Source organism: Gadus morhua, chromosome 22, assembly GCF_902167405.1.
Source record: "Gadus morhua chromosome 22, gadMor3.0, whole genome shotgun sequence".
NCBI lineage: Eukaryota > Metazoa > Chordata > Actinopteri > Gadiformes > Gadidae > Gadus > Gadus morhua.
Window position 1 is genome coordinate 21617900 of NC_044069.1, and position 17486 is coordinate 21635385.

The 17486-nt window shown below is 47.9% G+C and overlaps 1 protein-coding gene across 1 annotated transcript; it reads left to right on the forward strand.

Moving 5' to 3' along the window:
* The first annotated feature begins 1438 nt into the window (after positions 1 to 1438).
* Positions 1439 to 17463, forward strand: poc1bl (POC1 centriolar protein homolog B (Chlamydomonas), like). The gene is made up of 11 exons (XM_030346961.1): positions 1439 to 1661; positions 4864 to 5328; positions 7745 to 7914; positions 9316 to 9505; positions 10027 to 10212; positions 10601 to 10718; positions 11737 to 11913; positions 13550 to 13681; positions 13998 to 14108; positions 15164 to 15316; positions 15888 to 17463. Exons 2-11 carry the CDS (start codon positions 4928 to 4930, stop codon positions 16017 to 16019), a joined length of 1770 nt encoding a protein of 589 aa, XP_030202821.1. The 5' UTR covers positions 1439 to 1661; positions 4864 to 4927; the 3' UTR covers positions 16020 to 17463.
* The last annotated feature ends 23 nt before the right edge of the window (positions 17464 to 17486 follow it).

Sequence of the window (17486 nt, forward strand, 5' to 3'; positions counted from 1 at the left end):
AGCACCACAGTAAGATGTTAACTCAACATAAACTCACTTGTATCAGTACAATGCAGTATAAAAACATTGAACAAAGAAGAGTGCACACGGCGGTGCTAATAAAACCATTGACCTACGCTTACAACTTCCCAAAGGCCTGCCTGCGTCTGTCATTGGCCTGCACGAACTCCTTAGCGATGGCTGTCATGTCGATGTCCTCCAGAATGTCACGGTGAATATGGCAGTTCATCAAGTCATTCAGTCTTTATTGTGTCATTGTGGATCGGAGGTATGATTTCAGTCGACGAAGTGTGGAAAACGAACGCTCTGCTGATGCCGTACTGACTGGGATGGTGAAAAAAAGTTTCAGAAGTTTGTGTACCTCTGTTGCTTGGTTGGTGGTCCACAGTTAAAGGTTGGGGTACAGCTGTCCCATCAGATGATGCTGCGCTTTTTATTTGTTTTCCTTTGAAATATTCAAAAATGGTTTTGTGCCTTTTCATTTTGATATTCCAATCCACGCCACGAACAATCTCTGCAGTCTACCACAATCACTAGTTATACTTCTTTCGCGCGATTTTCAGTGCTTTGCAGTTATAGGTCTACATTTTGCAACATTCATGCATGACGTGTGACGTGAACAATATTGGTTTAGAAATACGCTTGATTAAATTATTACAGCATGGGTTGTGTTTAAGTTTGATCTTGTCGACAGGTTTTGAGTTGAAAAAAAAACTTGCCGGCCAACATTCATTTATTTTTTTAATAATCATTTCAAAAAGTTACCCGGGCCACGGCCCCCCTGGCCCGCCCGGTTCCGCGGTCTATGTATACAAATATACCCGTTTGACCCAAACTACAGAAAAGGTCGGTCTGTTAATGGACTACTATTTAAACTCCAGGTTAATCCTGTTAATCAATGGAGAAAGACACTCAGCTCCTATTTGCTATTTCAAAACCAAATTTTAATTTATTTTATCTACTGAGTGGATAACGTGGTTCTCATAACACTTCCCTGACGATCAGCTCCGCGCACATGCTGACAGAGACTCTGCCGTCACATTAGGCTGATAAGTGAAATAAAACAGAGATTTTATTACATCAGCGCCATCATCATCACGGCCAAATTTCAAGCCGCTCGTCCCGCCTTCTTCTCCCGTTAACCGTGGACCCTCCGGTTCAATTCTTCATTGATTGGCTGCGAGTGTGACGGAGATAAACTTCAAACCGACGCGAGGAAAGTGAAGTGAAAACAAGTTAGCCAGCGTTAGCTCCGGGCGCTAGCCACGTAGCCTGACAAAAACACCCACACGCGCGCACGCACGCACGCACGCACGCACGCACGCACGCACGCACGCACGCACGCACGCACACACACACACACACACACACACACACACACACACACACACACACACACACACACACACACACACACACACACACAGACACAGACACACACACACTCACACGCACACACGCACACACGCAGACTCGCGCAAGAAGCTCGAGCCCCAGAGCTCCGGGGAGCGAGGACGTAAACGTGGAGCACGAGAGGATGTGGGTATGCTGACAACTGCAAACCGCCGCAGATTAAAGACGCGCTGCAGACAGGCCAGGCAGCCGCTCTGATCCTGCAGTTGTACCAACAACCCTACGAGGAATGTAGCTCGTTCTCTGAGGTAAGACGCAGTGAATAACGCCACGCTAGATTCGTTTTCCGGGGGAAAAGTTTTGAAATGTTTTGAAATGTGGATGCCATTCATTGCGATGTGGTTACCTGTCAAACTGGTCACTGACGTTGATTTTCTGTTTCACAAAACTTTACTTTTTTGGTGCTAAGCAATAGTCCAGCTGATTTATTGACCTCTAGAGATAGATGCCTGTCTTCTTTTTTAAAGTCACACTGCAACACAACCTGTCAGATTATACGGCTATGTGAGCTCTCCCTGACTTCCTGATTTCAGGCTTCTTTAAAGTTGTGTTATCGTGTCGCTTGTTAAAGTAGTAGGCTTAGGTTACTACTGAGTGACAGTTGAATATCATTCGTTTCAAATTCGTCCAACCTAGTTTGAGATTCGACGTAGCAACTAATCCGGCCGTGCCTAGTAATCGTATATGCCGAGCAGTTTGACAGCAGTGACCAGGAGCCATGTGCATGCGTTAAAGGAAGAGAGCACTCATCAAATAACTGCATCATCTGTTGTAACATCCTGGCCTAGATCTGCCCATCTGCAGGGCATGTCCGCGTTGTGCGGTGTAATGACATTGTACTAACACAACTACCCACACTTCTTTCCAACTTTCAAAGTCATTTCTCATGCAGTACTAAAGACTGCTTCTATCCAGTCTCAATCCCTGAGACATGACAGCATTGCTAAAGGGTTTGATTTGGTCAACCTGTTTGACTGGAGTAGCACTACACCTGTGAAAAAATCCTTTGTGCTGCTGCAGTGTTGTGAGTGGCTTTTTATCCACACCAGGGACGTCGCGATAAATAACCTGTAATGAATCGCGTATACTCCTCGCAGGATCCACGGCCTCTGGGAGAGTCTTCTGCAGACAATCCCCTATATTCTGCTCTTGCAAAACAGATGCAAATCAAACCATTGTGCACTGTCTTAGTGAAAGCTTGTGTTGTAACCACGGCATGCCACTTTGCCATCATTACTCAACCTTATCCCCTTTTATTTCTTTGCTGGTCTGCCACTTAACCTACCCCTCTAACGCAACCTACCCCCCCCCCCCCCCCCCCCCCCCAAACCTCCTTGGTAAAATCCTGCTCGTTCCACGCTAGCTCTCCCCTCCGACGAGGCTATCAGATTCAGAGGCAAAGAGAGGAAGGTGTGATTCACCAGCAATAAAGGGGGCATTTGTCTGTGGCCCGGGGAGAGACTGTCTCCATTTTGTAACCTCAGGACTCCCTGGTCTTTGGGCTGGCCACGGCCCAGCACCGCAATCAAAGGCCTGTGCTGATGGCTCCTTTTCTTTGGGAGGAGTGAAAGACCTCTAATGGAGTGGAAGCCTCCCTCTGCTTCAGTCAAGGCCATGCTAGGCAGCACACGGCTGGCTCTGAGCCTACACATGTATACTGTGTCTAGGCCAACGCATGCACGTATAGAAAGGCACTTTGCAACCCTTTTTTATTGTAAACTGTATTATGTAGGCTTGTTTTATGGAAGGTTTCCCTTTCAACAGTTAATTACTTAATAATTAATTATTATGTGTGTGTGTGTGTGTGTGTGTGTGTGTGTGTGTGTGTGTGTGTGTGTGTGTGTGTGTGTGTGTGTGTGTGTGTGTGTGTGTGTGTGTGTGTGTGTGTGTGTGGTATAAAACCATGCAAAGTAGGCCCTTATCTGCCACCGGTATTGTCATTGGCTATGCAGATTACTAGTATTAGTAGTTTAACTTTTTTGGAATATTCGTCTAATCAAATCCTTCCCCCACCATCACATCCCACAAACATTATTTGGGGGAACATTATGCTTGGGAAACGTCATTTCTTTCCTCCCAAAATTCCACCGCGTCTCTTCCCTCTACTATCCACGCTCTCAGATGTGTGCCTCTTGTATGCGACAGCGTTTGTATGTATGTGTAATTACTCTCCGGTACCGATTTCCTGTTTGCACGGCAAACTGCAAGTTGGTAGCCGACACCCAAAGTCAAAACGGGATGATTGATGCATGCACATTAACAATATATCCCTTTTCTAATCTTCCTCATGGACCTAATCCAATTTAATCAGTCCTCGACTCGTGTCATTAGGGGAAAAAACACAACAATTTGAAATAAGCTTTGGAAACATGATCCCAATGGTGCAAATAAACGCAATGGCTTTGGAGAACTAAAATACAAAATGAAAATTATGAGTGAAATGGAGAATTTAAAACTCTTATTAACAAGAGACAATTCTTGACATGTTTTTCCAGGATTGTGTACGAGAAGGCACACCAGAGCTTGTTTCTTGTGAATTATTTCAACAATCATGCTGAAATTAACTTCATTATACCATCCCAACTCCGAGTGCACCTCTTCTAATTGTTGGAAACCAAGCTGAAATGTGCATCCTCGAGGGTTGTATTGAAAGAGGCTTTTAAAGTGTGCTGATCCTAAATAGTTTTGCTGCGATGTGGAGCCCAGCTCTCCTACAGGGGTGGACAGAACCGTGCCGAACGAATGAAATAATTAAAAACTCAAACCTCGGTGGACCCTAGGTGTTGCAATGCATCAGATCACATTAGCCAGTCTCCCGTCGCAGCCACACACTAGCTTGTGATTTCATCAGCACATTACTGTACCGCCAGCTATAATCAAGCCTCATCTGGCTCTCTGCTCTGTCTATATAATGAGCAACTTAATGTGGCCGTGAGCCCTGCGGCGGTATTTATGATGTCAATGTTGATTACCAGCCGTCCGGTGTGTGATGGCTGTAATGAGCCTCATTTATATTACCACACGCTGCTTCCATGGCAAACATTATTGCCCGTAAAATGAATAAACATATATATACATATATATCTAAGTATTAAATCACAATAATGATGATAACAATCATTTTTCGAATATTATTGAACTATAAAGTGTGCCATCTTTTGAAGTTACCACACTATGGGTGATATAGTAGCAGGATGGTCTGGGGGGAGGGTGTCTGACTCTTGGTTTGAACCCCTAGGACTGAAGTCTACCTGCAGGCCTCCTTGAGCATTCATGAAATGTATCAGGATTCACTTTGGTCAAGTGTCTTTATGTTACTGTGTGCCTGGTTTAAATATTAATATTGAACTAAATGCTCTTCGGAGCGTGCCCTAATTTGATGTAACTGCAGCATGAGTGTCATGAGGATCCCAATGCTATGCTCCTCTGGGTCTCTCCTTGCCCCTGCAGATGCTCGTGTCCAGCATGGTGCCCTGACCTCCGCCCATCCACTCCCGCTGGGGGCGGCGTCGCCATGAGGGGCCGCTGCTCGCGGAAACTGGGCCTGCTGCCCAAGGCCTTCTTCCTGGTCTGGCTCCTGTGGCTGGCCTACCTCATCATGGCGCGTTCCTCCTCCAGCTCCTCCTCCCCCTCCTTGTCGCAGCCCGGCGACGGGGACGACGCCGCCGTGGACCACAGGAGGCTCGCGCGGCAGCTGGAGGACCCATTAGCGGAGCTCGAGCTGGCCCGGCCGGTGTACAGCAAGCTGCCGGCGGACGCCAACGCGCTGGGGGAATGGGGCGTGGCCACGCGCCTCAGCCTCAGCCCCGAGGAGAAGAAGCTGGAGCAGGACAGCGTGGAGCGCTACGCCATCAACATCTACACCAGCGACAGGATCTCCCTCCACCGCCACATCCGGGACAGCCGCATGGCCGAGTGAGTTCAGACCTCACACGGGGCAGCCCGGCCCAGGGTGTTCTCTAGTGGTTCGGGTGGTCGGCCTCCCAGCCAGAAAGGTTCTGCGTGTGAACCTCCAATGAAGGCAGTCCCCTGTATGTAGGAGTTAGAGCGGGTTGACTGGTAAATAGAAGGTTGCTAGTTCGATTCCCGGCTCGTCCTAGTATCGAGGTGTCCCTGAGCAAGACAACTCACCCTCACTGCTCCTGAAGAGCTGATTGTCGCCTTGCATGGTTGATACCGCCGTTGATGTGTGAATGTTTGCATGAATAGGTGAATGTTGGGCAATATTGTAAAGCGGTTAGAAAAACACTGTATATGCAGTCCATTTACCATAAGCAGCGATGAGCAAGATGCCTAACAACCTACCGGCTCTTTATTGGTCACTTGGGATGAAGGCTACTGCTAAATGACTAAATGGTCAGGTGTCGGTACATCCTTCTGTTGCTTATTGATGTGAAACGGGTCAAAATACAAAGTAAGACGGAAATGTAAACACTGTTTGCTGGCTGTCTCTTCATTTGAAATGATAGGCTTCAAATACACAAAGATAAGCCCAAAACACGCTGCCGGTGTCAAAAACACATTTTCTCCTCAGGTGAAGTCAAGCATTCGCAAAGTCCACTCTTGATTCTTGGGTCGACTTGGGCCTGGAGTGACAGTGCATAAGAGGGCTTGTTCCTGGGCCGCGGGGAGTGTGGCGCTCTTCCCCGCTCCAGAAAGGTTTCTTTGAGATCTGAGCCTGTTGGCAGCGCCCCTTGTCAGCCGTGCTCGGTGATGTTTACTGACGCCCAGTATGATAATGTCTTTTATCACCACTTACTCCTACACCAGAAGCAAACCAACAGCTCCCCCCCCTCTGAGCTCGGCGTAATGAAAGCAAGACCCGCCGCCATTGGTCCCCATCGTGAGAACTGTCTTCTAGAATCAAGAGGATGCTGTTTCTTTGTTGTTTCTCCTTTGCTGTAGAGAGTCTCTGTGGAGGCTGGCCAAGGCGAGCTGCTCCTAGTGTTTACCCAGAATGTCGTTGCTGCTACGGCACGCTAACTCACACTCCCAAAGCAGCGGCCTGATGCGCGGAGGCGTGAACACAAACAACAACCTCCTGTCTGTGCAATGCCGCTGCTAAGTTGGATCTGTTGCAAAAGAGAAAGCAAGGGATGACTATTTATTTATTTTTTCGTCAAATTTAGACATTTTGCCGTTTTAGAACTTGCAATGTGGTATAATTAAACTCTTATAGCAGAGTCGTAAGAACACTGACCAATCCTCTACTTGGCAAAGTAGCAGATGGAGATTTAGATTTGAGAGGTCATGCTCATCTTATGTTTACACCCTACGTGTCTTTAAGGTGACTGTCTTGTAATTCGTGTTGAAATCTAGACCACCTGTATAAACAGCACACGTCGAAATGCAATGCAACATTTTCAGATGGTATCTAGTCACCAGGTGGTATTTTATCTGCCTGATAAGATGCTTTGATTTTCTCCTATTTTTCTTTCTTTCTCTCTTTCTTTTCTCCTGGGCCTTGGGAAACTACCTGGAATGTTGTTCGGTTGTTGGTGGGTCTGAAAAAAAATAAATATCAGACCATCCAAGATGCATTTCTGACAAGAGCTGGCCTGCCCACTCTCAGGCCAGAGAAACCTTTACCTTCCCTGTTCAAATGTGTTTGTTGTGGTTGCTGCTGTTAACTTCCAACAGTTACAACAAGCTGTGATTTGAATCGTTCAAAGTGAAGGATTAACTGTAGCCCGCTTGGTGGTTCTGCACTAGAGCGTAACGCTGTCGGGTATGTCAGAGGCAGACGCGGTTAGATTTTGTGAATTCTGCAGACACAATGTTATGTCTCGTCTGTCCTAGCTTTTCTTTTACACTTCCGCCGTTTGCCTAGTCAAGGAAAGAGTAGCTTTCGCTTTTGCTCATTTATCCCCCCTCCCCATTGTCCGTTGGCTCAGACTCTCTATTTGCATTTCCCTGCGTTCCTGCGCTCCCTCTCCCCTCTCCAAGAGCACTGCATCACTTTGTGGCTTACTGGTGCAACGCCCCCCGCCCCCCCCCCGTCCTCCCTGAGCTCCATATTCCTCTGTCCTCGATGTCCCTGTTGCTCCCCAACTGTAACCAAACCCACAGTTCACAACCTTTTCATATGCAAACAAGCTCCAAAGATATTTATTTGTTGTTTTCATTCGGAAACAATTAAAAGAGATCCCCGCTACATCGGTCACTCAAACATGATTCATGAACGATTCCTCTTATTGCTCTTGAGCCGTTAGCCGATGAGACTGGACCCCGCCAAGTCCTACCGGGTGCACCCCTTTTGTCCGGGTTGGCACAGACACTAACCCCCCCCCTCCTCACTGTATCCCTCCCTCGGTCTCTCTCGCCCATGCAGTTGCCGTGCCAAGAAGTACGACTACCGGTCGCTGCCCACCACCTCGGTGGTCATTGCCTTCTACAACGAGGCGTGGTCCACGCTGCTGAGGACGGTGCACAGCGTGCTGGAGACGTCCCCCGCCACCCTGCTGAGGGAGGTCATCCTGGTGGACGACTACAGCGACAGGGGTAGGGCTACGGTCCGGCTGACGTGCACACACACACACACACACACACACGCACACGCACACGCACACACATGCACACAAACAAACACACACACACATGCACAGACAAATGCACAGACTCATGCACACACGCACACGCACGTGCACATGAGCATGACGTGAAGAAGTACTTGTGGTTTGTTTGTGAAGTGTGTGTGCTTTCTTTGTTTGTAAAACGATATTCGCAGAGTCAGTGGTGACAGGAGGGAAGTGTGTGTCTGTGTCTTTGTGTGCAAGGATAAGAAATAAGCCTGCTCGAGCTCAAAATCACCTCCATGTAGAACACTAAAACAAAGGGCCAGTTGTCAGGTGGATTGATCAGACCCGACCAGTGATGTGACCAGTGAGCCTACTTCAGGTTATATTATAGGTTATATTATACATGTCTTTGAACAGACAGACTGACAGAAGGCTATGGTAAGGATGTACTTAAGGCCGAGATGATTCATATAATCAGAGTTTTGACAATGTGTAACTGTCTTTTCTGTTCCTCAGTTATTTGGCTAGTTATAGGGCAATCAAAATAATAGATCAGACTCTCTCCCTCCAAAAAACACGAAATTTTGAGTTTATGTTCTCTGTCAACAGGCAGTTTTGTTTTTTGTTTGGCCGTTGTGGTGTCATTACGTTTGGTCAAAGGTATCCTGCTGTCTCTTTTGCATAAAACATGTGTGTTTGATCGTAGTGTTTTCTCACTGTGCTTGTGTGTTGCATTTTTATTAATTCACACACACAAAGAGCCGAGCTTATGACTGTCATATACACGTAATTATTAACACTACTAATGATACCTCCTCCATTGTTGTAGCATCCCAATGTGGATCCAAGGGTTTGGACATGATACCAATGAGTCAGTAATGTCTGTCTTAGACATTACTGATTTAGCTCATTGTGCGCTGACCTCCTGTGACATCATTTCCTGTCCCCTGACCAAGTGGAATGTTGGACACGTCTTTTTTCAACTGTTTGGCCTATTTGGGAGAGAGAGAGATAGAGAGAGAGAGAGAGAGAGAGAGAGAGAGAGAGAGAGAGAGAGAGAGAGAGAGAGAGAGAGAGAGAGAGAGAGAGAGAGAGAGAGAGAGAGAGAGAGAGAGAGAGAGAGAGAATTTGTAATTTAATTGTATTGCATCTATTCCTCTTTGACCGAGCGAGACTGAGACCGACCCAGTTCTGAACAAAGCACAAAACAATGCTTTACAAAACTGTCTCTTGGTCGTGTGTGGCCGGTAGAACAAAGGCCATACATTGTATTGAAACTGGCTCCACAGAAGTATTTACAAAGGGTACAGGTTTTTCAAGACACTATTCATTAACTTTGAAATACGGGATTGACAAGTAGTTTTGTTTCTGTCTGTTGTTGCAGGCTATCTCAAAGCTCAGTTGGAGGAGTACATGAGTAAGCTGGCGCGCGTGCGGCTCATACGAACCAACAAGAGGGAGGGGCTGGTACGTGCGCGGCTCATCGGCGCCACCTACGCCACCGGGGATGTACTGACCTTCCTGGACTGCCACTGCGAGTGCATCCCCGGGTGGATCGAACCACTCCTGGAGAGGTGACGGTGGGGGGGGGGGGGGGGGGGTTCAATTGCATGGCTGAACCTAGACTATACTATACTCTGTGGCGTTTGAATGCCATGAAGTTATATAAAACTATATGGTAAGGGTACCATTCTGAAACATATGCATTCATCCACTCTGTCATTACAGTAAATGATATAATGACATGTTACTATAAACGGCTTGAATGTTTACAATCCTAGTGGCTGTAGGACAGTTGGGCTTGAATGTCTGACTTCAACGACCTCAGAAGTGTCGCCGATTGCCAGGGAATCAAACCTCTTAACCTTGCATCCTTATCTTTTGGCAGAAAACAAGGAAACTCGGCAGCCATATGCAAAGCCGTCCTCAAATCCATCTCCTTTAATCACTTCCGTGGGAGGAAATGGAGATTATTCAGCGTACTCTATGAATCCCATTTTGAGGACATGGTTTCTGTCACCTTGTCCTCCCACCCGACTGTGGATTTGGAATGCCGCCATTCTTATCAACGGCTCTGGTTTTTTGAAACCTCCAGGATCGGCCAGAACCAGAGCACCATTGTGTGCCCGGTGATCGACACCATCGACTGGAACACCTTTGAGTTCTACATGCAGACGGACGAGCCCATGATCGGGGGCTTTGACTGGCGGCTTACCTTCCAGTGGCACGCCGTGCCAGAGGTGGAACGCAAGAGACGCACGTCCCACATCGACCCCATCAGGTGACCTCCCCCTCACCAACACCAACATGTATATGTGCATGTATATATTTACATTCAGGGGATTTTGCTGACACTTTTATCCAAAGCAACTAACAACCATTCATCCACGCACTCGAACCAGCAGCATTTGGGTTACCAGTCAACCCGCTGTAACTGCTGAGCTACTGTCGCCCTCCGTACATGCACATGAGAAACATGCTTGCAGGCACATGAACATGTATAATCCCACTTAGAAGGGCATCTAAAGGCTTGCTATGGCGCCTGGAACGGTGAAGTCCAGGCGGGTTTGCGTCGTGGCCTTAATAACAAACACTGGGTTTGAACTCCGGCCGCAGCCCTTCCCGCCTCTGGGGACTGCTCAGTGATTGTTGTGTGTGTGTCCGTGCAGGTCGCCCACCATGGCCGGCGGGCTGTTTGCAGTGAGCAAGGCCTACTTTGAGTACCTGGGGACCTACGACATGGGCATGGAGACATGGGGAGGGGAGAACCTGGAGCTCTCCTTCAGGGTCGGTTTCATTTGTTGCCTTTAACGGTTCATTAGAAAGACTGTTTTTCTTAATAATGTGTTGAAATTAAGAAAAAGGAAAACCACTATTTTTAATCTGATACATTTGCTTGAATGTTCTACTTTTCCTTATTTTTTTCACTTAAAAAAAAAATTGTCTTCATTACCGAAAGATGGATTAAGGAAGCAATATTATAGTCGTTAATTTCTGTTTACTGATCTTGAAAATCAAATAAAAAAAATACTTTTCAGCAGGCCTGTTAGACAATATTGTCTTTATAGGCGAGCTAATATTAGCAAAGTAAATGCATGTGGCTTAACTTCCCTGCGCTGGCATCCGTCATGCTCTGCGCTGCCAGTGCGGTTCGTCTGTTGACCTTGCTTCCATGTTGATTGGGTCGTCACCTAACAGGAACAGGTCTGTCCATCAAACGTTCACCTGAACCCTCACCTGAAGCAGGCAGATGGGATTGTTCTGGACGGGGGATGTGACAAGGACACGCACGATCCCTGTCACATCGCCGCGGGCAACCCTATCTGCTTCCTGCGGATGGCCAGTTCCATGTTGTGACACTGTGTGACACTGTTAGCGCAATTGCTTTGATCACATTGTGCCGGACCATGTGTGTGTATGTGTGTGTGTGTGTGTGTGTGTGTGTGTATGTGTGCGTGTGTGTGTGTGTGTGTGTGTGTGTGTGTGTGTGTGTGTGTGTGTGTGTGTGTGTGTGTGTGGTCATTTCGCGTGATTGAATGAGGTTAGGCATTGTGTCTGCATGATGGATTGTGTTGGTGTGGGCGCTTGCATCTGCTTGTTTATGGTTACGTTGTATTGATGAATGGCTAGTCCTGTCACTGATGCATCACTGTGACAGTTGGACATCCAACACCCCTGTCCTAAGCTTTGACCTATGTTTAATTTAGGTGATTGGGGCACATCCGTGTTCCGCTTAATCTAAAGAGAGCACAGATAGATCAAGATAAACACTCATGACCACATGTCATGGCTCCCCCCCTGACAGGTGTGGCAGTGTGGGGGCTCGCTGGAGATCCACCCCTGCTCCCACGTGGGCCACGTCTTCCCAAAGAAGGCCCCCTACGCCAGGCCCAACTTCCTCCAGAACACGGTGCGCGCCGCTGAGGTCTGGATGGACTCCTACAAAGAGCACTTCTACAACAGGAACCCGCCCGCCAAGAAGGTGAGGGAACCACAACAATCGTCTTTTAAACTCTCCATTTCCAATCCTCAAACTATCTATGGATCCACGACGGGAAATGGTGGAAAAAATGTAGGTTCTAATTCTGCCACTTACTTTCTTAACTTAGCCTTAAACAATACATTTTGCTTAATTACAATAGTGTATTGTCACATAATTGTCATGTATGATTTCAAAACAAATCACACATGACAATAATACGGAGTGCAACCTGACATGATATTTGAACTGACAATAAGCGGGGCGAAGTACATTCTCTCCCCTCGTCTGTGATTTGTCACCTTGCTACGTTATCCGTCGGTTCCGCCATCCATCACGCTGGAGCTAGACGTAGCTCTGAGCCAGGCTGACATTAGCTGCCACTAGAGCCTCTGGGCGCTGGCGCCAGCGGCTTAGAGCTAATGCGTTAACACCACCAACCTCACCTGAGGAGCCTCGCGCCGCAAGATGCTTCATGGGATCGGATTGAACCGTCCCAGCGGTAATACCCGATGAAACACTGCCTTTGTGATTGGTGTGTGTGGGTGTTTTTCTGTGTGCATGTGCGTGTTTTGTATACACAACCATTGTCCTCTCGGGTTTAGAGTGTTGCCATCAAACTTTCATGTATCTCATGTTTCGCCACAAGTGAGGAGAGAGAAAAGGGCCGCATTATTATTCATGCAGAGGACGGTCGGTAGCTTTGATCAAACTATAAACTATCAGCTCGGAGGGAGGGTGTTGAGTGTCGAGCTACCAGACAGGAGGACACTGAGTCTTTCAGTGTGTTTATTAAAATAACTTGCCAACCTACAAGCATCCTCGCCACACGTGGAACCCACTGCATTCAGGCAGCGGCGTCGGTGTCTTCACAGCAAGTAACCAATACAGTATATAGTATATTTACTATAATAGAGTTATAAATCCGTCATTTTAATCTATTTGACCTTTGTCCGCTTCAGCAACTGTTTCAACAAAAGAGGAGGCAAGAATTTCGCCGAGATTCTGGAGCCATTGTTCCCTTTGATCGAGGTCATCGCCTCAGAGAATTCTGGAGAAGCGCCTGATTTAGTTTCTTAATGAATCAGACTCTAGTCTGGTGCTGAACGATTTCCTCAGAAGGGATGTTTGATTTTTATCCCGGGGGCATACTGTGACACGATTCTACCTACGGGTAGCATGAGATTACATGAGCGTGCGTGAATGCTTTGAAGTTGGTCTGCTTATGGGTGGAGCCCAGCGCACCTCTTGTGTAAACACTGCTCTGTGTACTCTCAGCCCTTGCCAATCACGACGTATTTACAGATAAGGCGTGTTGATAAACGGCAATGCTCTGGAGAGTTTTGACGCAGATTGCGTCCAACACTCACGCAGCATTTAATGTTCAAATAAGAACACACCCCTTCCACCCAGGATGTGGTTGAACTTTGACCATTTCTCCGTGTACAGTGTCAACCCTCAACCTAAACCTTAAAGATTCAGAATGTGGTGTTCATCGCCGCCCGAGAACAAGCCGTCATGAAATCGTTATTCTGTGACGTGCATCCAACCCAATCCAATCCATCTCATCTTGACCGCATCCGACCCTTCTCCCCCCCCCCCCCCCCCATCTCTTCCTCCCTCCGGCATCGGTCTGCAGGAATCTTACGGGGACATCTCCCATCGGGTGCTGCTAAGGCAACGGCTGAAGTGCAACAGCTTCGACTGGTACCTGAAGAACATCTACCCCGACCTTCACGTCCCCGAGGACCGCGCCGGCTGGAACGGCGCTGTGAGTGCTGGACCTGTTAAAAGCCGATATACCATATCTATCTTTAATGACCCCTCCCCTTGTACATTATCAGAGCCTTTAACACACCTCTTCAGACAAGAGAGGTGGTAAAATGCAAGCGCTCTTTCCCTTTGGTGAATAGACCTGGCTGTTGTTTTGTTGTTTTGTTTCTTCTCAAAAGGTTTCTAGTTTGTTTCCTGAAGTCTTTGCCCAATCGCCGCCTATAATGATGCAGATTTGTAGTAGTCACTTGTATTCACTTAGCTCGATGAAGGTATGGTGGACTAATGGTTTTCCCACTCTTCCCTGCCACCAGATTCGTAACGGTGGCATCACGTCCGAGTGTCTGGACTACAACTCTCCGGATCACAATCCCACCGGAGCCCACATCTCCCTGTTCGGCTGCCACGGCCAGGGCGGCAACCAGGCACGTTTCCACTCGGTGTTTCCGCTGAACTTTCACTACTTTCACTTTCTCCATCTCCTCTGTACTCGTGTTTTTGTATTCCATTATTTTGGTAGTTGTACAATCTTTCCCTTGTGCAGCAAGACATGTCTGGCCCCCTGAGTATTGCTGCCATAGTTGATAGCCGTCAGAAGATTGTTCACCCTTCCAGCGATACTGGAATTTAATGAAGGGAACAGCGATGTGTTTGTATGCCCCAGATATCTATCTGGGAAAACTATTGATTGACATTTCTTAAAAAACTATTTATTTCAAGCGGCATTAACTGTGTCTACTTCCACGGATGGTGGATTCTACATTTATCCACCCTGACTCGCGCACAAGTGCACTTCAAGTAATTGTTTGCTAGGGTTCATATTGGAGAACAAGCAATTGGCATTCTAGGAGACTTCGAGATGTTCGGCATCAGGTGTCCACGTGGAAGAAACATCAATGTTTCCAGGGCACTCCTCTCCTGAGTCCTGCTTCCCCTCCCCCTCCCCTTCCTCCCTCCCCCTCCCCTTCCTCCCTCCCCCTCCCCTTCCTCCCTCCCCCTCCCCTCCCTCCCTCCACCCCGGCCCCGGCTTGCATGAGAAACGGGTTGCATTCTAAAAAGGTACATGAGCCATGCAGCACAAAGAGTGATCCAGGCCAGTGGAAATAGGGTCAAAGCCTGACCAGACGCAGGCTGGGCTCCCAGTGGCCCCCATGGCCATAAGAGGGAGGGCCAGGCACCCTGGATGCTCATTGGCTCATGTACAGTAGGATAGGGATGGGGGAAGGATGAGGACTGATCAGCAATGCTCTTTTGAAAGGGCAGACCCGGGCGGCTGGGGCACCTTCTTGTCCCAACAGGCCCCCCCCCCCCTGATATAGGCCAGGGAACCCATGCTAAGGGAAGTAGGGTCTACATGAAGAGCAGGGATTAAAGCAGGCAGAGCTATTTCAGTCGACCAAAACTCATTTCGGAATAGTGGTTCAAGGTGGCAAAGGTAACTGTGTGTGTGTGTGTGTGTTAATCCTGTCCTCCACTCTAGTACTTTGAATACACGTCTGAGAAGGAGATCCGCTTCAACTCGGTGACTGAGCTTTGTGCTGAGGTCCCTGAGGGGCAGACCTACCTGGGGATGAGGCACTGCCCACACGACCGGGAGACCAAGCCCCCCTCCTCCATCTGGGAGTTCCGAGACGTAAGCAGCACCCGACAGCCCCTGTGCCTTCACTTTCCCCTCTGCAGCCTCGTCTGCGTCCTCACCAGCCGGCCTGCTATTCATTTCTCGCTGGACGAGGATGATTAATTAATCATGTCCACGAATCCGAGCTGGTAGTGTCTCAAACGTGCGCACATAACACACTGATTCCTATCCCTTCTCTGCACTCTGTCCCGGTAGTTTCAAGGAACCTGCTAGTGTAGCATTGCAGTATTGATCGGATGCTGGGCTTGTACCACACTTATAAATCGCTTTGGATTAACGTGTCTGCTAATGCTAATCCCGTACCTAGCTGTGTCTAAATATGTCTGCACAATGTTGATTTTAAACTTTTACGGATGCTTTTTTTTTGCAGTTTACTATTGCTTGCCGAGTTTGTGTTTGACAATAACACACTTAAAGATCCCTGCGTCCAGCGACGCAGTTGGTCGGAACAAATACTAAGTTAAAGAAAACTAAACGCTAGTTCAAACACACACAGACACACACACGCAGACACGCAGACAGCCGATGTGCTACCCCTGACCCGAGCTGTGGCCCTCTCTCACAGGACGGGACCCTCTACCACCCCCACTCAGACATGTGTGTGACGGCGTACCGTGCGCCAGAGGGCCGCACCGACGCCCAGATGCGGCGCTGCAGCGCCGGAGACAAGCACCAGCAGTGGAAGTTTGAGTTGTAGTAAACGGTGAACCCCAAACCATAAAGAGGATAAGCCACACCCCACGGTGACCTTTGAACTCTGAAATGCAGTTATGGTCCCCCCCCCCCCCCCCTCATGGCAGACGTGTCGCCCCAGCGGTCCGTCCCACTTTTCTAGGTCTAATCACTCCAGCTCCCACCCAGACGGAGCAGAACCGTTCGCTTTAAGCCGGTTGCGGTTCCGCCAGTGGCCTTCACGGACGGTTGGGTGGAAGAGCGTTGGGGACTGAGGTCTCATGAGGGGGACAGCCTGAAACCCCGACTCCTTCAGTTTATGCCCGAACCGCCACCAGCTGTCGTTCAAGTGCCTCCATAACGAATCAACAAGTACACTGCCTGTCCATTGTCATACTGTGCGAGCGAGGTGAGGCTCATGGCTAACCGGGCGTACCTGCTACGAAGCAACCGTAGCGCTGTGCTCTCACAGGGCTACGCAGTGAGACCGGGCCGCCGTCCCTCACGCTACTGCGATCATCATTCCAACTACAGCCAGGGGATTCAGTTGGTTTCAGTGGTAGAACACTGCCTGAATAAGACTTGAACGTGTGCGTGTGTGTATCTGTGTGTATGTGTGCGCGCGTGTGTGTGTGTGTGTGTGTGTTACTAAGTGCAATTTGCAGAGGGATTTGACGAGTCAAGAACGAGGTAGAATAGTCGTCATGGTAGCCTGTTCTCCTCCCTGCAGAAGGACTGAAATCAAGTCCCCATCGATCCCTGTGCCTTCTCCAAAGGACTACCAGCCCAGTACAGCAGTAGTTGTATGTGCCATAATGACAGCTGCCAGATCCAATGTATTTAATTATTTTAAATTACCTCTGTAAACTACAACGATCGTACAAAGGAACTGTGGTGTCCTGTCACCAGTACAGCATGTGGCTTTGCATTGTTTGATCTCGTCAATTATTGCTCCATATTTTTGTAAATGCTGTTGCACCTTAATGCATTTTTAAAGGCATCCTTTGATTGATTTGAATATGTTGAGTGGCCCAGGCTCTGTCTCTAATGCTTTCCTGATTATTTGAAATGATACCAGCACTCTTCCCTTCTGGACTTGATGGTCTTTTGCTTTTGGGGTTTTGGAGAACCAGTTATGATTGCTGGTAAAAAAATAAGTGCAGTAACATTTGTAATTGCTTCAGACTGCAACTCAAAACATTGGTTTCTCCTCTATGGTTGTTGACCTAAATAGGATATTAATGCTAGTCCATTGGATGGTTAATCATTCAAAAATGACTATGTCCTTTACACCATGGCTAATGGTTGACAAGGGGCAGATCACTGAACAATGATTGTGAATGGTTATCAATAAGACTACTGATGAATCGAAGTATGGGTATTGATTATTTTATATAAGATGGGGGTGTTAGTTTTCCTTTGGATTTTGATGAGGTTGTGTCAACGATTAAAGAAACAAAGTAACCAAAGATGCAAACGATCTCTTACTTCA

Excerpts from the sequence above, each read along its gene's own strand:
- poc1bl (XM_030346961.1), top strand. The coding sequence starts at position 4,928 with ATGAGGGGCCGCTGCTCGCGGAAACTGGGCCTGCTGCCCAAGGCCTTC. Across the intron at positions 10,213-10,600 it reads TCCCACATCGACCCCATCAG|GTCGCCCACCATGGCCGGCG; the intron begins GTGACCTCCCCC and ends GTGTCCGTGCAG. Across the intron at positions 10,719-11,736 it reads ACCTGGAGCTCTCCTTCAGG|GTGTGGCAGTGTGGGGGCTC; the intron begins GTCGGTTTCATT and ends CCCCCCTGACAG.